Source organism: Podarcis cretensis (genome assembly GCF_951804945.1).
Source record: "Podarcis cretensis genome assembly, chromosome: 11".
Lineage (NCBI taxonomy): Eukaryota > Metazoa > Chordata > Lepidosauria > Squamata > Lacertidae > Podarcis > Podarcis cretensis.
Genome location: NC_137180.1, coordinates 5,419,736 through 5,441,829, shown reverse-complemented (window position 1 = coordinate 5,441,829; position 22,094 = coordinate 5,419,736). Strand labels below are relative to the sequence as shown.

General features: G+C 43.5%; 1 protein-coding gene and 2 long non-coding RNA genes across 8 annotated transcripts; 1 reads left to right on the top strand and 2 right to left on the bottom strand.

Annotated features, from left to right (window-relative positions):
* Window positions 1-7,942: 7,942 nt before the first annotated feature.
* LOC307227082 lies at window positions 7,943-10,160 on the bottom strand. Of its 2 annotated transcripts, none has more exons than XR_013843790.1 (2): window positions 10,029-10,160; window positions 7,943-8,303 (listed from the first exon to the last, which is right to left on the bottom strand). It is a non-coding gene; the product is annotated as an uncharacterized lncRNA (long non-coding RNA). The 2 variants fall into 2 exon arrangements; XR_013843791.1 differs by lacking the exon at window positions 10,029-10,160 and adding an exon at window positions 9,290-9,940.
* A 1,158-nt stretch (window positions 10,161-11,318) lies between these two features.
* LOC307227083 lies at window positions 11,319-13,910 on the top strand. The gene is made up of 2 exons (XR_013843792.1): window positions 11,319-11,426; window positions 13,827-13,910. It is a non-coding gene; the product is annotated as an uncharacterized lncRNA (long non-coding RNA).
* On the bottom strand, window positions 12,996-21,654 carry LOC307227051 (uncharacterized protein). 5 transcript variants are annotated; one of them, XM_079996162.1, is made up of 11 exons: window positions 17,573-17,680; window positions 17,025-17,447; window positions 16,774-16,888; window positions 16,263-16,397; window positions 15,946-16,110; window positions 15,541-15,699; window positions 15,326-15,430; window positions 15,103-15,208; window positions 14,794-14,856; window positions 14,183-14,365; window positions 12,996-14,093 (listed from the first exon to the last, which is right to left on the bottom strand). In XM_079996162.1, the coding sequence occupies exons 3-10, from the start codon at window positions 16,852-16,854 to the stop codon at window positions 14,349-14,351; spliced, it is 831 nt and encodes a 276-aa protein (XP_079852288.1). In that variant the 5' UTR covers window positions 16,855-16,888; window positions 17,025-17,447; window positions 17,573-17,680; the 3' UTR covers window positions 12,996-14,093; window positions 14,183-14,348. The 5 variants fall into 5 exon arrangements, with proteins under 5 accessions (XP_079852288.1, XP_079852286.1, XP_079852284.1 ...); XM_079996161.1 differs by lacking the exons at window positions 12,996-14,093; window positions 14,183-14,365; window positions 14,794-14,856; ... (2 more) ...; window positions 15,541-15,699; window positions 15,946-16,110 and adding exons at window positions 17,841-17,983; window positions 18,396-21,654 and having other exon boundaries at window positions 16,147-16,397; window positions 17,025-17,139; window positions 17,325-17,687; XM_079996160.1 differs by lacking the exons at window positions 12,996-14,093; window positions 14,183-14,365; window positions 14,794-14,856; ... (2 more) ...; window positions 15,541-15,699; window positions 15,946-16,110 and adding exons at window positions 17,841-17,983; window positions 18,396-19,000; window positions 19,355-21,653 and having other exon boundaries at window positions 16,142-17,139; window positions 17,325-17,687.
* Between the last annotated feature and the right edge of the window lie 440 nt (window positions 21,655-22,094).

Here is a 22,094-nt window from a genome sequence, read left to right as displayed (position 1 = left end):
AAAAAGTGGGAAATAATTTTGGGATTCAGAGTGTGCATTTCTGTCACTCCAGATGCTGTTGGACTCCAATTCCCATCATCCCTAGGCAACCTGGCCAATGGTTAAGGATATTGAGAGCTGCAATCCCTTTGTCACATCAATTAAGCAAATCTATCTGACCTTTGCAGAATTGGTTTCACCCATATTGTTCTCACCCTGTTGCTTTCTTCTGAAAGATATTATCCAGGAGGTAGGAACAGTCAGAGGAAAGTAGGGAGTGAGTCACAAGTTCAAAAAAGAATTGAATTACCATTAAGGACCATTTAGCCTTACCAACTAAGATGGAATGGCAGTATATTAAATATTCTATGTAACAGTATTGTAATAGTTATTTGGCCATACCCAGATTCTTCAGAAGTGCTCACCCCAACTTAGCAATATAGATCTACATGAGGAAATGAGACTCTATATGCATAGTCAATGTAGAAACACAGCAGGATGTTCTCTAAAACTGGTAACGACTCAAATGAAGTAAGTTTCTATTGTTTTACCAGGGAAGTATGCCCCAAACTTGTTGGCCACATGACCCGGAAGCTGTACACCGGCTCCCTCGGCCAATAAAGCGAGATGAGCGCCGCAACCCCAGAGTCGGTCACGACTGGACCTAATGGTCAGGGGTCCCTTTACCTTTACCTTATGCCCCAAACTGACTCTGTGTAGGGACTGCATTAGTACCACATAAAACCAAGCATCAGAATCAGTTCTAAAATGGGGGTTTTTAAACAAAATAATGCTTCCCCCCACCCCACCCATTTTTTGCTTTGGCTCTCTAATTCTGAAGCAAGAAGGGGAGAAAACATAAACACACAGAGACACCAAACTAGGACAAATGTTCTTTGTAAAAAAGAAAGATATGGAATTTACTTTGAAAGTATAGATAAGATTTCAAACTTCTTTTGCTCACGCCGCTTGCTGCAGATTTCCTGGTTTCTCTTAACAGTGTAAAGACACCATTTCTCTTTTAATCTTCAATTCCATATTGAAGTTGACTTACATGTTATTATGGGTCTGCCAACTCAGCAAGAAGTTCAAGACACTAGTTAGGAAAATGTTTGTGTATTTTTAAAAAAGTTTTGCTCCTGTTGATAGCTGCATTAGGTGAGAGGGGTTTTTTGTCCTTATTGCTTCCTTTGGTGAGAATATCATATATAAGTAAGAATATATATATATATATATATATATGTATCTTTGTTATGGAAAAGTTATTCATGAAAGGAGTTTAGCTATGAAGGACTGATTTGAAAAGTGGTTGCTGCACTCTTATTTACTGCTGTGTGCAAAAGGTGGTGTGACTTCCAATCCATCTACATTTTTTCATGTTCTAATGAACAATTTAATGCTTTCTCTATAAATATATTTTTCATATCCCCAAAATCCTGGTTGAAAATGAAGCATGAAACTGAAGCATGTGCACATACGGGGTGGATGCATGGAGTTTTCAGAGATAATATGAAGCCCCTTTAGAAGGACTCTCAGGTTACAAGTGAGTGCCTGTTCCCAAATAGATTTCTGGGACTTTTTTTTCTCCTTTGTTTTTCTTTTCACTTGTTTTATGCTGATATGATGCAAGCCCCTTTGGGCAAGAGTCAGCATTGTGTACCTGGCTGGTGCTTTTCTAGTTTTAAATGTGTTGATTTTGGATGACACCATTTGGTTACAGTATTTGTGAATGCAGGTCTTACATCACTATCTATATGGGTATACATTGGGCCATGGGAAATCCAATGAAGCAAATGGATAGGGAGACATGACTGAACCTGAATTATATTTGAATCTTAAACCATTTATATACGAAAAGTATCTCTGGATCTTGCAGATGTTAGTTTATTGGGGTGAGAAGAGACTAAACAGTGATTGCTCAGATCACATCCCATCAACAGGTGGTTTATCAGGAGTGAACTCACTATTTCCCACTGCTAAAACTGTATTCCAATTGCTTAGAAATGGTAATTGTTGCCCAAGCAAGCAAACAAACACAGTGATGATAATACATGAGGTGGTTGTTTGTTTCTTTTAGGATAGTAATAGCAGTAGTACTTGCTTTGAGCACCTACAGTACTTGCTTTGAGCACCTATGCCAATGACATAGGCTGGCTATGTGGCCAAGTTTAAAAAGGCCTCTCTTTAAAAGACTATCAAATGACAGTCCTCTGTTTGATGGCATCCTGTCTTTGAAGGGCTGTCTGGTCCAAATCCAGTTAAAAGAACCAGAATAAGGGAGACCAGAGCCTTGAAGTTGCCCATCAACAGCACAACCCCATTCTTTTAATAATTTCTGGTCTGATTGCCCCCTTATGTGCTAAAGAGTATATGAAAAAACATTGTTCTAGAGTAAGAATATTGGTATGTAATGAATGATGCTTTACAGGGTTAAAGAAAAAGAAAAATGGTGTAAAAAAAAAACCAAGTACAAAGGTGGAAGTAATCTAATTAGACACAACAATACAGCAAGAGTAAATTTTTTGAGGTCTTAGAACAAAGGAAGGAAGTCAATTTGTGTTTATGTACGTAATGATATGTTTTTTTTCTGTAGATGTGTGCTTTTTCGTTTTTGTTTAGTTTAGTTTTGTTTCCTTTGCTTCCCCCCCCTTTTTCTTTTCTTTTTTTGTATGTTCCGGGTTTTTTTTGTTTGTATAGTATTATTTTGGATTCAGTGTTTGTAATTTTTGTTATGATTCTGCATTGAAAATAAAAAAAATTCAAAAAAATAAAAAGTTGCCCATCAACAGTTAGCAATAGTTAGTTACTCAGCCACAGTCTTTTCCACTAAGATGAGATTCACTGCATATTTCTGTTTAGATTGTAGTAAACATTTCTAAATTTGCATCTATACATATACATTAGTGCACGCAAAATTTGTGCAGATTCATGTCAATTGTTTTGTTGATGGAATTCTTCTTTTTTGGCAATGTGTAACTGGCATCCTATATTACAGTGACATCAGATAAGGCATAAACACAACTAACTTTCTGGCCTGTTTCATCTGGCCCTTGCAATCTTTGTCTCTCTACACTTGGGATGTTTTGTACTCCTTCTCTCCAGCAGTGGAGAGCACATCTCTTAAAATAGGGAAGCAGGATAATCCTCATGTATCCACTGAAGGAAGGCCAGTCCTACTCCCTCTCATTACTTGGAAATGGCTAGTGCAAATCAAATGTATTAAGAAAGGGGCAGTCTAAAAAGGCCATCACTGGCTTTAATAGCAGCACAACAGGCTTCCCGCAGATGCATAGGCACATACATAAATACATACACAGTTGTGGGATTGCCAGGGAGTTGTATGTGTTTGTGTTATTTTAAAATAAAAGCACTGGGGAAGTTTATTGGGCTGGATGACAGATTACTGAAAACAAACTGAGAAGGTTTGCTAGCCCTTCTTTCCAAGAAACAGAACAGTTCCCATCATATCAGCATCCCTATCGGGGGTGGAGGGGGGGGGGAGAACTAAGCGCATCAATAAAACAGTATCCTCACAACCACTCACTTCCTGCAATCAAAACCGCACTAGCGTGTGGCTTTCCCAAATAAAAATCACTGGACTGAAGCCAAGGAAGCAATTGATGAGTGTGTGTGTTTGTTTCAAGGCTTATGACACATCCATCAAATGTGTCACTCTTTTACAGTGTTTTATCTTTGCCAGGACCTTCCTTTACATTTAAGTGTGTGCATTTTTGAAAACTAAAAAAAAAAAAGTGCCCTTCTGTTCATTCATAATGATTCTCTGCTTGGGGTTGTCCTTTCATCGCATTCCTGTCTATTTTTCTTTTCTAATCGCTTGGGTCATTTGCTGGAAGCTTCTGCTGCCTCTAAACAAAGTATCTCTTCTGCTGTATCAGCTTGCATTCTCCTTGGACGATGGGTGTGCTGATGATGCCTTTGCCGTTTCACTGACTTCAGCACTGGCATATTGTAGCCAGAGCAGCGCTAAGCAGACGGTAACAAACAGTCACTGGGCCTTTCTCGGGGCTGCATCTTATTAACTAATCTGTGGGAAATGCTCTTTAGGCTGTTGAAGTACATGAGCTATTGCAACAATAAATTAAAGTAAACTGGAGGCAGCTCTGTGGCTCCTAACACAATAACCCATTACAAGTAGCCATTGCAGGGGGGGGGGGGGATATTCTGTAACTGAACAGAGGCATCTTGCTTTCAAATGGCATTTAGACTTTTGCTATAGTTCATCTCTCTTACGTATCTTTGGCATCAGCCTAACAGCCTTAAACTCTAGATGCAAGGAATAATGTGTTTCCCTGATACTATCTAACAGAACAAGTAGTGAAAAATAACAGGGAGCATTCTCCGGCATTGTCAAATTTCTACATCTTCCCCTCTTCCCCCTCAGGAGGATAATAATTGACCTATCAGAGTAAGAAGAGTTTCCAGTAAATGTTAGAAATCACAAATATCAGGTTGCCGAAAACATTGTAGATTTACATTGCAGGCTCATATGCTAATAATATAAAATCAAATGTCTTCTTTACAGTGAATTAACTCCTAAGAGGAACTTTAAGATTTCCACATAACACAATTGTCTCACTTTATGGCTTGATTATACATTTTAACTTATAAAATCTGCCCAATATGTGAAGGCACCCTGAAGGGCTATCAAAACACATGAGGGGAAAAATGGAATATCTGATCTGGTTCTCTGTTCTTCATTTATCCCATGAAAACAATGAACTCCTATCACAAAGCAATAGGAGCCTTTATGAATATATCAAGCCTTTATGAATATATCAGCCGCACAATGTTGACAACTTGGTCCAGCAATGCCATAGTTGGCAAGAAGGGGGCTATTCCCTCTGCAAGGACCCTAGGGAAGCTCATATCCATGAGGAAGCGTGGCTCTCAAGTTATTTGGCAAGGCAGCTCTCAGCCAATCTGGAGAGGCTTGTGGTGCTGCCTTAGTCCATCAGGATCACATAGACTTGAGATACCACAGTGGGTAATAATCACAATAAAATATTATGATTTCGGATTGCTCAAAGCAATATTTTCTGATTAGCTCTAAGTACCAGTGCTGATATTTTATGTCATTTCCATATACCCTGATTAGTTTTTAAAGTAATGTTTATGTCAGTTTAGCTTTTCAGAAAGTGTGCATACCACAGGGACAAGGAATATCAAATGTAACTTAGCCATTTGGGATACCCGTTTTTTATTACAATTACTTCTTTAAAAGAGGGGTGTAATTTTTAAAATAGACATTCCTACCCAATAAGAAGATCATTCAAGTGTTTTTATTTATCAGAGCATTTTGTGCTTACTTTAAAACACATTTTATAGTCCTTAGAGAAATTCATAATGCGCTCAGTGAAAACATTTGCAAATGATGTAAACAAGAGATCGGTGGGTCGAAAGGAATAGTTTAAGCTTTCCTTCTAATGATATTTATGATGCTGTACATTAATAATCACCACAACACTATAGAAAGAGAGACCCAGAGATAGTGGCAAGGTAATAAAGGCCATTTGGCAGAAATCATGTGCAGAAGAGATAACTGTGTAAGAAACTTTGCCGTTCTTGGAATAACCTGGCTGGACACTCCCTCAATGAATGGGATAAGAGCTCTTCTGACACATTACACAAATTAGGTGATAAAATGCTAGACTGTACCATTTTAGATTGCAATTGGTGGAGGTGGGGGGGTGTCATAGTTTTGAGTGTTTTCCTAAGGAAAAAAATTCCTAAAACATTAAGGAGAAGTTTTGTTAAAGTACTTGTAGGGTACTGGGGGAGTATTCAAAAAAAAACTATGACCTGAAATGGTATAGTTCAGAATGCAGCTACTTTGCATTGTATCTCATCCTGCATAAACGTAGCTGAATTCTGCACTATACCAGAATGTAAAGGTACCCTTTTGCATTACCTTCCAAGCTTGTGACTGACAACCAGGGGCACATGTTAAACATTCCTTGAAGTTATCTCTGAAGAAGCCAACTAAGCACAATCCTAGATTAGCCATATTAACCTGCCTGCGCCATAGGTAAACAAACTGGAAAATAAATAACAGTTTTAGTATTGCTATAGCACAATATGCAGTTCTGCTAACAGTTCACATTGGCAAGAAAAGACTGTGTTAGGAAGGCCTTTTTCTTTGCCAGCTCTACATTATAGGTGGCAATGGGTGTTGTCAGACAGGTCAGGCTGAAAAGTGGAAAAATTCAAATTTTAAGAAAAGGGGAATTAGACTTTTTAAAAGGATTGCATGGGTACAGAGAGCTGAAAGATTTGCCTTCATTATCTAAACTATTTTTTCCTCTGATACCAGAAGTAAATTAAACTGGGAGAAAAATCCCTGTGGGGAGGGGTTACACAGAGGTAAATGGCAGGGGGGGCGGAAGGGAAAGGGTTCAGTTTTAGAAATACAGCTGCCTGTATTAACTACTGTTTCCTAGCAGGAATGGGATTATTTTTGCAAATATACCAGCTAATAGTCTCACCATTGAAACAAGCCAGTTTCACCAATGAAATTAGTGGTGCCTCGTACTTCTTAACATACAGGAGGAGCAGATTCTGATCAAATAATGTACCATTCTAATTTGTTTCCTGAATGTGAATAAGACAAAAACTAAATAAATCTGAGAATTATTTATATCTGTCATTGAAGCAAAAGGGAGCAGCTGTTGAATAGTGCCCAGGTAATTCTATCTAAGAGTTCCAGCTAGGAACAATATTGTCTCCAAATGAGGTAGCAAAGAGACTCTAGAAAAACATGAATTAAAGTGTTCAGAATTTGAGATTGGTCAGATAAATTGAGTCAACATCTTTTACAACATCCGTTGCAGTAAGGCTTTTGACAAAGTCCCCCATGATATTCTCATGAGGAAGCTGGTAAAATGTGGGTTGGACAAGGTAACTGTTAGGTGGATTTGTAGCTGCTTGACTGACAGAACCCATCCTGGGAAAAGCGTCAAGTGGGGTGCTGCAGGATTCTGTCCTGGGCCCAGTGTTGTTCAATATCTTTATAAATGACTTGGATGAAGGAATTGAGGGGATGCTCATCAAATTAGCAGATGACACCAAACTGGGAAGGATAGCTAATGCCACAGAAGACAGAATCAGAATTCAAAATGACATTGACATATTGGAGAACTGGGGCCAAGCTAACAAAATGAATTTCAATAGGGACAAATGTAAGGTTCTGCACTTAGGCAGGAAGAACCAGATGCAGAAATATAGGATGGGGGACACCTGGCTTACTAGCAGTACATGTGAAAGGGATCTAGGGGTCTTGGTGGGCCACAAGCTTAACATGAGTCAACAGTGTGATGCAGCTGCAAAAAAAGCTAATGCTACTCTAGGCTTCATCAACAGAAGTCTAGGGTTTGGATCAGGGGAAGTAATAGTCCCACTCTATTCTGCCTTGGTCAGACCTGGAATACTGTGTCCAATTCTAGGCACCACAATTTAAAATGGATGTTTACAAGCTGGAACATGTGCAGAGGAGGGCAACCAAGATGATCAAGGGTCTGGAAATCAAGGCTTATGAGGAGCCCTTGAAGGAGCTGGGTATGCTTAGCCTGGGGAAGAGGAGACTGAGAGGAGATATGATAGCCATCTTCAAATATCTTAAGGGCTCCATCTTAAGGATGGAGAAGGGAGCAAGCTTGTTTTCTCCGGCTCTGGAGGGTAGGACTCGAACCAATGGCTTCAGGTTGCAAGAAAGAAGACTCTGACTAAACATTCGGAAAAACTTTCTGATAGTAAGAGGCCTTCAGCAGTGCAAGAGACTCCCACGAAAGCTTGTGGACTCTCCTTCCTTGGAGGTTGTTAAGCAGAGGTTGGATGGCCATCTGCCATGGACACTTTAGCTGAGATTCCTGCATCGCAGGGGGTTGGACTAGATGACCCTCGGGGTCCCTTCCAGCTCTAAGATTCTATGATTCTGTGAAGAAAAACATGTTTGGATTTTATTTTATTAGAAGTTTTAGCAAGCTATTAAAATACATTTTCTTACACACACACAGTTTAAACCATTTGTTTTCTTAACATGAAGCTGCTTCTGGTATTTCAAATCCTGGACTGCAACAATCAGCCTATCTCCTCCACCCTCCATGTTAGAGCATCACCCTGATTATATTAGAGTTGCCAAAACATCCTGAAAGTTGCAGGGCTTTTTTAAAGGAAACCACCAAAATGGTTGAGCTTTTAAAGGAGAGACGCCTACATTACTGACAAACGCCAGAGTTGTTGAGCTCGGACATCAGTTCCACCCATTGAAATCCCAGCAATGTCCAGGAAAATCCAGGTGTATGGCAGTCCTAGATTATATGCAATAAATAAATGAATAAATAAGTTTTTGTCCAACGTTTCTGTCACTGGATGCTATGTGATAGTATTATTTCTTTGCATTTTGTATTGCTGAACACACACACAAGCAATGCTTGAAACTTCATAAGAAATGTGTCTGTGTCTGTGTAGGTGTAAAGAAGTACAGTGGTAGATATTTTTACAGCATTTTCACAGCATTTGTGGCCTCAAGTTCTTCCTGAACGAGGCCTTAAGAAATTCACTGGTTGTGCATTAAATTCTTTTGACCCACATCCAAATACAAGCTCAGCCAGGCCCACATTGTGTCTTCAACCTCCTGGTAAAGCAGCAAGGATCATAACAAAATTGGTACTGTACAGCTGCAGGTCACTTGTCCATATTGGCACATCAGACTCAATTTATTATATGCCTTTGGGCATGAAGAGGTAGAGGTTTTTGTTCAGAAATCCTCCTTTCTAGAGAGAACAGCACTGACTGAACATAAATTCCTTCCCAAAGACCAGCTAGCCAATTGTCACAAAACGCAGCATTTTTCCAGGATGACATTTGAAGTTACAAATTGTATTTCTACTGGAGGTGGTATAGCACAAATGGTCATTTTGACTGAAATCCTGCACACACTTACCTGGAACTAAGATTGTGTGCAATAGTATGGCAGTAAACATGCCAAGATTGTTCTGTTGGTTGTGCATACCTCAGAAAGTATTTCTTTCTCACTGCTGGTATGTCCATTGATATGCCTGTCGTCGATAGAGCAGTCTGACTAGGAAAGCAGAACTTCCCTCTGCCTCATATTCACTACACATCAACCTGATTTTGGAGTCTGATGCTCCATTACAAATCACCAGAAAAGGGGACATTCATCACCAAAAAAAGGACGAGAACTACTTTCATAAAATTTAAATATGCTAATATATATATGGATAAACGCAAATATACAAATGATTGCTACAATTTAAATTTAAACACATCTCACCATAGTGGGGAAGACTGTGGTCAGCTGAATTGTGTGCCTGCTCAGTCTGCTGTCAAGGTGGTCACTATTGATGGGCAAATTGAATACCCCTGGTCACCCCGCTTTTGGTTCCTTATATTTAAACTAGGCTTGGACAAGTCAGTCAATAAAAATGACTTTTTCAAATAAAGGACTGTCCTCTGACAGCCCTTCAGATACAGACCTGTCCTCTGTAAAGTAGGGCATGTGGCCACCCTATGGTTCAATGCAATGTGCAGGCCAGTTCAGGCCTAAAGGGTTGTACCCAACTAAGCCCTGTTCAGAGTAGACTCAATGAAATTACTGGGTCTAAGTTAGCCATGTCTGCTAAATTCAGTGAGCCAAAGATACAACCCATTGACGTGCAGCGTAAGTTAACACAGTGTTACCTCTGGATGCGAACGGGATCCGTTCCGGAGCCCCGTTTGCATCCTGAGTAGAACGTAAGACACGACTGCGCATCTGCGTGTGTCACGTTTTGCCGCTTCCGCACATCCGCGTGATGTAATTTTGAGCGTCTGCGCATGCGCGAGTGGCGAAACCCGGAAGTAACACACTCCATTATTTCTGGGTCGCTGCAGAGGGTAACTTGAAAACGCTCAACCTGAAGCACCTTTAACCCAAGGTTTGACTATAATGCAGAGTTTTTAAGTGAAAAAATAAGAGCTTTACTGAGTTAAAAACAACTTCTCCATAAACAACATTGACTGAGGTTACATACTGACTCTGCTCATAACTGAGGCAGACTGACTCTGACTGAAATCTTTCAGAGAACACAGAGAGAAAATGGCTGCTACTTATAAGGAGAATGAGCCACATGTCAGTTAGCAGTTAGGCCTGAATAACTTTAGTAGGCCCAAATGACTGTGCAGTCCCAGCACTTCCCAGCCTGTTTATATTTCTGCTCTCTAGAAAGACTTTCTGGGAGATGATCTATAATGAAATGAAAAAGGTATTTAAATATACCTTTCTGAAGAAACCAGAGGCCTTTCTCCTTGGCATGGTCGGCCAATTGGTGCCAAAGAAGGACAGAACTTTCTTTATGTATGCTACAACAGCAGCAAGAATACTGATTGCAAAGTACTGGAAGACACAAGATTTACCCACCCGGGAAGAATGGCAGATGAAGGTGATGGACTACATGGAACTGGCAGAAATGACTGGCAGAATCCGAGACCAGGGAGAAGAGTCCGTGGAAGAAGATTGGAAGAAATTTAAAGACTATCTACAGAAACATTGTAAATTTAATGAATGTTAGAAGGATGTTGGAATGAAGTTATGCGGTTTTAGCAGAAATGTTATAAGGGTTTAGGAAAAAATAGACTGTTAATTGGTGAAAGGAGGGAAAGCAAAGTTACATTATATTAAGATAAATTACAGAACAAAAAGTGGAAAAGATGGAAAGGATTTGCTGAAATAGTTAACCGAACTAGAATACAAAAAAGGGAAGTGTGAGGAGGTCAAGGAAACAAGCAAATGAAAGACAAGTTATGGGAAGATTAGCTGTGTTTTTTCTTTTTCCCCCTTCTTTTTATTCTTCCTTATTGTGATGCGTTGTTTTGTTTTTGTTTGATATGGTGTTTTTATTTTTTTATTTTTGTAACCTCTAAAATTTTAATAAATATTATTTTTAAAAATATATATATATATTTCTGCTCTCTAGGTCTTTGGGGAGTGTCATGTGACAAAGACACATGAGAGCAAAAGCAGCAAAGCAGGCTGGGAAGTGCTGGGACTGCCCAGTCATTTGGGCCTACTCAAGTTAGCCAGGCCTAACTGCTAACTGCTGAGTCACTCTGACACGTGACTTGGCAGCCATTTTCTCTCAGTAAGTTTTCAGTTAGAGTCAGTCTGCCTCAGTTATGAGCAGAGTCAGCATGTAATCTCGGTCAAACTGTTTGGAACCACGGAGAAGTTTATTTTAACTCAGCCAAGCTCTTCTTCTTTCACTTAAAAACTCTGCATTATTAATTTCCGCTGCACGTCACCCCCGGGGTCCAAAGTACCTGAAGTTAGTGGCTGGAGCTGTGAGGAATTGTGGGAAAGAGGACTGGCTTGGGCTTAGTAGAGTTGGTATCCAACAATACCTGCAAAGAGAGTTTTGTATTAAGGAAGCAAGGTATTTATCCCAGATGAAGCCGCCTTTGTAATGCCAGGCCTGCTAGTAACCAACATATTTCTTTTTCAAACTTGAAGAGGACTCCCAAGTCCTTTTCTAGGCCAGATCCCAACCCTTAGCTATGAGGTTCCTTGTTCAAATGTTAGAATCTCTGATAATGTTGAATATTCCTTCATGTTAACCACACTGGCCAATGGAAGTCAAACAACTTGCCATGCTAGCTCTCTCTCAATAATAATAATAATAATAATAATAATAATAATAATAATAATAATAATAATAATACTACAGTGGTGCCTCGCAAGACGAAAAGAATCCGTTCTGCGAGTCTCTTCGTCTAGCGGTTTTTTCGTCTTGCAAAGAAAGCCCATTGACAGCTTAGCGGATTAGCGCTATTAGCGGCTTTTAGCAGATCAGCTGATAAGCACCTTAGCGGCTTAGAAAAGGGGGGGGGGAGGAAAAAAACCGCCCAGGAACTCGCAAGACATTTTCGTCTTGCAAAGCAAGCCCATAGGAAATTTGTTTTGTGAAGCGCCTCCAAAAGGGAAAACGCTTTCGTCTAGCGGGTTTTCCGTCTTGCGAGGCATTCGCCTTGCGGGGCACCACTGTAATTTATTATACCCCGCCCATCTGGCTGGGTTTCCCCAGCCACTCTGGGCAGCTTCCAACAAAACACTAAAATACAATAACCTATTAAACATTAAAAGCTTCCCTAAACAGGGCTGCCTAAACATAAATCATCCCTAAACAAAAAGTTTGCTCAGTTGTTACCTAGCTTGCAGGTGAGATGCATTTGGAGAGAACTGAGGAGGAAGTGGGGCAGGATGCTGAAAAGGGACAGTTGTGGACATCCCCATTCTCTGAGCGGCAGACGACTCCAGGGCTGCCTGCCCTTAGCCTGGGTTCAGTTTCCTTGGAGTGAAGACTGGGGTTTCTTTGGGATATTAGGCTTTGCTTGCACACAGATGCTAACATAGATGCTAGGATGAAGCGTATCACAGCAGAAACCCTCCAACCGATCTTGCTTCCCCATTAGCTTCCCAGGGTTGCCCCAGGCCAAAGCTCTGGGTCCAGCTCAGAGCAAGACAATCTCCTGCCTCTCCAGATTCCAGCATCCTCCCAACTCACCAGATGCAACCCCTGCTGCCACTAGCCTCTGTGTCTCCATCTTGGGATGACGGGGCATCCTTCCAGGGAAGTGTGTAGAGATTTCCCTTACTAGCTTACTTTTCACAAACCAAAAGACCTATTTCTCTTTTTAACAAAAATATTACTCATTTTTTACAAAATGATTTTTTACACATTTTAACATAAACCATAAGATCCATATTTACCCTTTTTTAAAAATATATTTTTAATAAAATAATTACAATTATAAAGAAATAAAGTGATGGGAAGGGGGGAAATGAGGGAGAAAAGAACAAAGATGTTTATAAAAAAGAAGGAACAAAAATAATATACAAAATACTATCTAGCATACCTATCCTTGAATGCTACATATTTTGCCTATACTATTCTATACATCCATTTTAACCTATCTATCTCACTAAAAAAAAGTCCTGTTTGCTGTTTTAAGTCCTGAAAGAGTCAATAAAAAGTGTCCAGTCCTCAAATTCACTGCTAGATGGAGGGTCGATGTTGCAGGTGTTGTCTTCAGGGCAGCTCCTTTCCTGGCTGATGACATTCTTGCAGGGGTCCTCTTTTCTCCGGAGGTCTCCCCCCAGGCTCCAGCAGATAGGCCGCCATTTCCCATCACGGTTTTGTTCCATGCAGGAAAGAGAGAAAAGAGATTATGTTAGAAAGGGTATTAAATCTTATGAATGTTAGTCCCTCTAGTTGTCCCCAACATAATCCCCGCTGTTGGTGAAAAGAAAAATTAAAAAGGGAGAGGTGTTTTCTAACAAAGAAATGGAAGAAAGTTACTGCTTGGGGGTTGCCTGCCACCCCTCACTCAAGAGGACGGCAGAGAGACCTGCAAGGAACCGGACCCCGGGCGTACACCAGCAACTGGGGGAGCCTGCCTGTCCTGGGGGTGGGACCCCTAACAAAGGGGAAACAACAAAGATAAGATTGTCCCTTTGGGGGCGGCACTTAGGGGGTAGGACCAGATCGTGGGCCAGCCCCCTTGTGTTAACATGACTGTTTTAACAAAGATGGGGTTTTATATTGGGCGGGTGCTGTTTGATTTGCAGGGCAGGGTTGTTCTAAACGGTTAAATGTGATATGTTGATTTAGATTTTGTATTTGTGGGCTGGAGTGTTGTTTTCGGGGCTTTTGTATTGTTTATTCGTTGTGCATATGTTTTTTATTATTTTAATTTTTATTATGTTCTGATATTTTTATCATTAATTTTGTGCAGTGATTATTTTTATTATGTATTTTGTGCTTCGTATACTGCAGCTTGCTGTTGTGAACCACCCTGAGATTCAAAATCCATCAATAAGAACAACAATCAAGAACAACATCAACAAGAAATACAACAACAACAAAAAGGTTTCCTACCGCTATGTATGGAAGGTCGTGAGGGCAGCACCACTCCTCTTCATCGATCCTGATGGCGTTGATGTTCCTGGTGCTGGTCCAGACTGGATCCCGCGGAGAGCAGAAGATGGAATCTCTGTAGCACAACTCTGATGTCCACGTTGCCTTGGACTGGCGCTGGATGTTCTGCCAGGAGGAAAAAGGGGCTCCTTGAGAAACATCACATCCAAACAGCCCACCAGATGTCCAAATAGCCCACCAGATGTCTCATTCACCTGGCATGCAGCTCAGGAAGTCCTGCGGGTAAGGTTCCCTGTGAACACAGCGGAGCAGCCTCCTCACAAGGCGCTGGACCCTGCCTTTCTGCCGATGTTTACAGGCCCGCTGCATGATGTTCAGGCAGCTCCTCCCTGTCCTCCTGAGCCCTTCTTCCTCATGCTGCTACATCTCTTCCAGCCCTGAGTGGCAAGGGAGAAAGGTTGAGCAAGGTGGAGATGCATAGGAAAAGAGCCATCCATCAAAAATATTAAGACAGCCGTCGGGTGGCCCCAGCAATCGGGCCGGGGAGGTGCGCTGGTTGTAGGTGGGGATGCAGGAGTCCACAGGGTATCCACCCCAACCAGGACACAAGCAGTGGTGGTTCCCCTTGAGGAGGAGGAATCAGCTTTTCACAAGGCAAAAACTTGCAAAGCACCCCCACCAGAGCTCCTCCCAGGACCAGCGTGTGGGGTAGGGGAATATTTGTGTGTGAGAGAGAGCATTCCAATCCTCTTTGCATGTTCATCTTGTGGCACCTCTGTCTGCACATACATCTGGGAATCTGCCTTCCCCTAAAGCCCTTTCTCAGCAGAAGCATCCCTCCCTGGCCTCCGTACATCTCACTTACATGTGCCATAGGATACCATGTCTTGGCTCTGGATGAAACTGGCATCCCGGAAAGCCAGATGACCTAGAGAGACAGGGCAAGAAAAGGGACATCATCTCGGTGCAAAGCAGTGGAGACAGAGGCAGCTTGACAGGGGGACAGGTATGCTCTGATGCCTCTAGAGGCCTCCACCCTCGTGGAGCACTCAGAGCAAGATCTGGGCGCAGATAGGGATCTAGCAAGCGGCCTGGGGACATGCCCATCCTCCCTGCCATTGTTTCCAAGACGTTTCTGTCCATCCCTACCAGGGAAGGACATTGCTTGACTTACCCAGAAGCAGAGCTGCCACCCTGGAGACTGCTGGCAGCCTGTTGGCAGACGGCTTTGTACATGTCAAGGCAGCACTCCGAAGGATGTTCTTGCTGAAGGTCTTGCTCTGTTGGCAAAGACAAAGGAGAAGTGGCATCAGACAGGCTTGAGAGTGCAGCAGAAGAGCCTTGCACCCCCAAGGACATCCCTGGGCAAAGTTGCCAACGAAGCAGAGGGACCTTACCAGATGCTTGGCAGCCTGGTGGAGAGCAAAGTGGAGGCTAAATTTGTTGGGATGCACCCACCACTTGACTTGTGGGGCTAGATGGGAAAGAGCCCTCCTTGCGGCCTGCAACACAAGAAGAGAAGAGGGTTACAAATTGCCGTAAAAGAAATCTCGGAAGCTCCTGAGAACAATCCCTCCCTCCTACTGTGTAAGTCCACCTCCTTGGCCCTCACCTTGGCAACCTCATCCTCGTCTTCGAGGTGAATGAGGACGACGACCAGTTCATGAATGGCTTCTTCTTCTGTTGTTGTTATGGGAAGCCTTTGGTCTCTCACCCAGCCCCAAAGCAGCCCCAGATGTTGGATGGCTGAGGCCCGGACAGAGTCTTCCTCCTGTAGGCAGAAAACATCAGAGATTGTGTTTCTCATCAGAGCAGTATCTTTTCACCTGCCCACCGGGGTGTTTTGAGGCTGCTCAGCCCCCTATCCTCCTCCCCCGTGTGATTTCCAGGCAGGCTTCCAAGAGAAAGTGCTCCAGAGGAACACCCTCCTGAAGCCAGATCTCCACTGCATGCCAGTCTAAACACCACTCTTCCTCTTCCAAAGCATTCCTCCTCCACAGTGTGTGAGGATACTCACATGGGCAGCCAGACCGCAGTAGGTTGCCGCCAGCATCTTCATCTCTTCCTCTCCCAGCTCCCTGGAGAGGTAAGCTTGGTCTACCAGGTGCATCAAGTCTGGGAGGACATTGGCGTCTGCACAAGGGAGGGAATCCAGCAGCAACAGCCACAGAAGCGAAGGGTCCTGCACAAAAGAGAGCATCTTTTCAAAGGTCTGAAAGGCCCCATGTTTTTTCTTTTAGCACAGGCCCTTCAGCATTATGTCAGCAAAAGAGTGCTGGGCCATGATTAGAAATGGGATCTGTACCCCCCTCCCTCCCTCTGAGCATCACTTGCCATGTCAGAGTCCAGAAGCAGGACTATCCCTCTGACGCTGAGCTTCCGGACTTGCAGGTGGTCATGTTCCAGCCAGGTGAGGAGCTGCTCCAGTGTATCCTCACAGGGATAGATCTGCAGACGGCAGCTGAGCAGCTAAAGAGGCCCAAAGAGAAAGAAACTCTTCAGTGATGAGAGGTTGAGGCAGGTTCTCTTTTTATCCACCATCTGTAGTTCTGCACAAAGCAAAGCCACTGAAGTGAATGGACCCACGTTTGTCATGGACATCAAATCCAATGGGTCTACTCCAAGGAACACTAAAACAGGCAACAGTCCTTAGGCTCAAAGTAGCCTTGACAAAAGCCACAGAATATGGAAGCTAAAGACAGCTGCAAGGTCCAAATTCTGATGAAGGCTGGTTGGGGAACCAAGGACACAAGGGGAGCTGAGGAACACAAAGCCCAACACTCGGCAGAAACCAAGCCAGGGCCTCCTTGCTGCACCCATTTCCTCCCGCGTCAGTCCCCCTCACCTCGATGTAGATAGCTGCTGCTACTTGTGGCATTCCGGCAAACTCCTGGTCCTTGAGAGCAGCAGTGATGTTTTCTACCATGAGAGGGATCCACCAGCGTCGCTTTCCGACAGCTCTGAAATGGAGAAGCAGATATTGGTAAGGAAGGGAGAGACACAGCAGGAAGCAAACAGGGGCACAGTCTGATCCTGTGCCTTCAACTCCATTTGCCAGACCATTAGAAGGTCACCTTGTTCTTCCTCTTGCCTCACCATGGCAGACAACCCCTGGCTGAAATTCTCCAGGCAGAAAAGTTGGTCTATGATGGCTGTCTCTACTTCCTCTCCAGTGGTGCCGAGAAGGAGGTACAGAACTTCCTTAGCCCCTCTGTAACAAAAGCAAGGCCAGTTTTACCAGGAGGGTCATTGCCACACACTCACATTCCTTCCCCATCCTTCCTCCCTAACAGCCGCCTGAAGGAGAGCCTCCCTTAGAAAACCAAGTTGGACTGGAAACCCCCAGAGGCTGAAGGGGAAACAACTCCATTGGCCCCTTTGCAACACACTACTCACCCAAGGAATTCCTGGTCGTAGTGGAAGCTGACAACCATCCACAGGAGAGCGATCAGCAGCTGTGGGAAATTCCGGCGCACAGCTGCCTTGTATTCCTCTATCCTGAGGATGGCATGGAACAGGCTGGTGAGATGTTGTTGTAGAAGAGAGAGGTGCAAGTCACTTTCCCTGCTTTTCTGCAGAATACAGAAACCCCTCGATATTACCCTGGGAAGAAGGAAGCCAGAAAGCAGGTGGTTCGTTCTTACCACTTGGGTGGCAGATTCTGCCAAGGGGCTTTGGTAAAGCTGCTCGGCCATGAGGTGGAGCAGTTGTTCTTGGTTGGCCGATGCCAAAACCTCCTTCCATACTCTCTCGCAGTCTCTGTGAATGCAAAAACAAGAGCAATGGTCAGATTCAAGTCTTCTGCTTGCTGCCATGCTCCAGAGAGAGGAAATGGCAGCTAGGGCTTTCTGAGCAAGCCCTGCAGCTTGCCAACCTTCCCCTTAGCCCAGTAGAACCTGGAGGGCTCCATACCCAAAGGGAAACTGGAGGAGGTATTCAACCACTTTCACCAGGTGGTGGTGTAACAAGATGGAGAAAGTGAAGACGGCCATGTTTCTGCCCTCCACTGTAGGCCCCTGGGTGATTTTGTAGAAGACCTCCAACAGCACCTCCACCTGTCAAAGAAAAGGAGAGGGTTGCTTGGAGAGTACAAGGAAGCAGGGCTGTCTGCAGGCAGATCCCTCCATCCCTCATAGAAAGAGGGACCCTTGACCTGTGCCATCACAGCCATCTTCCTTCAAAGGTACCAATCAGGGTCCTTGGGAGTATTGGACACAGGCAGCTCCAGGGAACCAGTTCCCCTCTCCATTTTGGGCCAAGAGAAAAGCTTACCAGTCTGCTCCCAGGAGGAGGAGGATTCCCCATTCCTGAACCCATGTTTCTCAGGACCCTTGGCTGAGCTTCTTGTCCTGACATTGACAGGGCCCTCTCAACAAACATGTATCCTGGCCACCCAATGGCATTAGGTTGCCTCCCCTACACCAAATCGGAGATTCTTCTTCTCTCCTACCTTTGAAGACACCTTACCTCTACTGCTTTGCTGCTAAACTGCTTGATGAACTCTTGCAGCAGGTGGGAGATATCCAAGGGGTCGAAGCTGTTCTCAAGAACCAGGTTGCTGGCCAGGAAGCACATGGCCTCCAAGAGCTGCTCCGCAGGGAGAAAGGCGCCAAAGACCTGAAGCAAGAGAGGAAGGTCAGAGATGCCCACAGGGCAGGGCTGGGAAGCAGAAAGCCCAGGTGCTTTCTCTGCGGAACCCAGAACATGTGGCTTGAGAGACTGCTGTGCCTTGTGTAACAGCGACTTACCCTGGCAAGAGAGTAGCAGTCATTGAACAATTCAGGAACCGGTCCTCCGGTGGAATTCTGAGCTCTAATGATGAGTGTTTGGTTCCTTGACGTTTGTGCCAGCATCTCTGCAAAGGAAAGCCAAAGTTAGTTCGGGTCTTGTTCACCCCACCCCATGCTGTGATGCATTCTTCCAATCTTACCTTCGTTGCGTCGCAGGATGGGCAGAAGATGGCAGAGGGCCTCTGCTGCCCACTGCCTGCACTCCAGGTCTGGATCCAATGCACACAGATAGGAAATCGCCACCAGTTGGCCAAGGGAGGATGCAGGAAGCACTACCGATGGCTGAGAAGAAACCCAGAGAAGGGACTGATAAGAGAAGCAACCCTTCACCATTTTTCATAAAACATTTTTATTAAATCTTCAAAACATTCCAAAACACTTAGCATCCTATACAGAAAATACCAATTTCTTTTTGACTTCCCACCCCTCTTTTCCTGATGTTTGCTTTTTACTTCTTTTATCAGCTGTTTTACTCACTAGGATTCATTCTGCTATGGCCCAGCTCTGTTCTTAAAATTGGGTATGTGCTGGGATGCCTGATTGTCCCTTGGGCACCTTGCAGGGTGGGCCTAGAAGGAGCAGCCTGAAGGCCTTGACAGCCCTGCATGGTTGCAGTGCTTTGCTTCAGTAACTCACATATTCCTGGATCTTCTGCAGGAGGTTGGAAAGCTCTCGGAGCACCTTCCTTCGGACCATCTTTTTCCTACTCTTCATCGTGGTGACGATATCTGTAAGTCTGGCCTTCAGCTGGTCCTTGCTGAAGCCTTCGGGAGGAACATCAGCCGCATCCGGTGAACCTGTGGTTGGGCTCCTGAGGGGAGAGAGGAGTAGCACTTGTGTAAAAAAGTTTTATTGCCTCCCATCCTTCAAAGACCCCAAGCACCACCACCATAGAAATGGATTGGGGGGGGGGGGCTTTTGAAAGCAATTGATGATTGGTGGGAGGGGATTAGCACAGCATTACCTTGGAGGAAGATCCTCCCCTTCTTCCAGGCTGATTTCTGATATTTGATCCTCGTCAAAATCAATTCCCTGTCCACAAGAAAAGAGAAACAGGAACGTCAGAATGTGAGGAGTGGATCAGACCCATTCATGTTTTTGTGTTGATCAGGAAAGTGCAGGCAAGGTAGGTTGGGAAAGAAACTGAAAATCTCTGCCCTCAATTTCCTTAGAGACCTTATTCATCCATTCATTCCTTTAGAGCATTTGTACCCCTCTCCTAAGCCAAAAAGGCTCAAAGAGAGACTTCCATGAAATCAAATGCAAGAAACTCCCTAATCGCAGACTTCTATTGTAATAAACAATCTGACCAACAGAAATATAACACACAAGGAAAGGGGGCAAGGAGGGCAGAGGAAAAGACAACTCACAAGCCCAGGCCCCAGGGTCTAGAATGCTGTTCTCATATCTCCCACTGAGGCAGCCTGATGAAATGGCTGCCGCCACATGACAGTTGGGGGACAGGTGGGCATTAGCTCTGCAGAAAAACCAGATCCATCCGGCACCCCCTTCCCCTCCACTGGGCGAGCTGCTCACACTCTTTTCTTCCTCTGTTTTTCCCTTTCCCTCCAAACTATAGTACAAAGATAACATCCAGCATATGTAGAAATAGAAATGAAGCCTCTCCCAGATTCACATGTACATAAATCAGAAGCAATCCTCTGTTCAAAATAATATTTAATCGACTGCAATATAGAACACTAAATTTTCCTTTTCGGCATTCTCCCCTTCCTACAACTTGGGCAAAGCTCAGCCCTTTCTTTGACTTTGGATAGCTCTTCACCAAACTTGGTGAGACCATTAATCTAGGTTCTAGTTAGGTCCTCTGGCCATGGCAACCTCCACTTACCTCCAGGAATCTTTGGGATGCCATCTTCTAATGTAGTGACTGAGCGAAGGTCACTACAGGCCACCACTGCAAACCTCGAGATGCTGAGAATGCAGGAACCTCAGTTCAAATGGTCACAAGTTCCATTGCTAGGCAACGGCCCTTGAGAACATGGAATTCCCGGCCTCAGTGCCAAGGTTCTAGGAGAGTCCGTGTGGCCTAGTAGACCTCATGATTAGACCTTATGGATAAGTTAGCTAGCCAAATGGATACTTTTGTGCCAATCTCAATAATGGTGGAATTTAATTGATAGGATGTTGTTTTGTTAACTGGCTAGTGTGAAGATAAATGCTATGATTTCTGAAATGTTTTAATAATGGATTTCATACAGTATGCTTATGCCATTTTATATACCTTTGTTCTATTGTTGTATTGGTGTTTGTGTCGTAATGTTATTGTGAACTGCATTGAACATTGCTGGGAAAGCAGCATATAAACAAACTTGATAATGATAAAATATAATATAATGATAAATCTGTATTTTACATAAAAGCTGCCGAGGCTGAGATTGACTTGCCCATGGCCACACAAAGGTTCCATGTGATTCAACCTGGTTCTCCCATATGCAAAGCTATCACTATCCACTGCCTCCAAAACTGGAACATTAAAGCCCACACTTCCTGTTGTCGGTGGTTCATTTGAAATGATTCATGCATTGTAGTCATTAAAAAAAAGTTTGAAGGGTAAAGCTAAGATGCTGAAAAGCAGGAGAAAATTGCACAGATTTCTTATCCTTCATTTGAGTGAATGTGTATGTTTTTTGATCATCTTGAGAGAAAACTGTTGACCACATGTGTTGAAATACAAGGCACACCATATGGCTGAAAGCATTTCCTTGTGGCTGTTTACATCTTCACACTAGTTGTCTCTAGCTTTTACCTGAACTTTCCCTGAAAAACTAATGTGGTAGTATTTTCACAAGACAGAGACGGTGAGTCAGGCCTCTTTTAATCACGTTGATTGCCCAGTTTGTCATATGCCAAACTTCTGTTCTTATCCTCAAGAATAAAATTATGTTGTTATTGTAGCACTTCTCCTTTCTGCACTGACTGTAAAACAGTACGCTCTAGTGGTAGAACACACACACACACACACAGACAGACACACCCCAGTTGAGACTGAGTATTTTGACATAAGGCTAGTTCACACATAAGGGCAAATCTGCCCATTTTAGTTTCTCTTAGTTTTTCATTTTTCAGACACAGGCAGTCTGGAGGGAGAGACTTATGCTATGCATGAATGACCCTCAAAGGTGGACACAATGAGGCAAAATACTTGTACAGTTTTAAAACAAGAACAATGGGAGTTGTTCCACTGGTGTCAAGGTTCATCTTCATGTAACAAGAAACCTGCACAAAAAGGGCAGGATGGTGGAAGCTTCTAAATGCCTAGCAAATGCTTGTATTTTCATATTGAAATGCCCTCAGCTTTTGGGAGCCCTGACTAAACATGCCATTGCCAAAGCATCCAGGATTTTATGCATTTAAC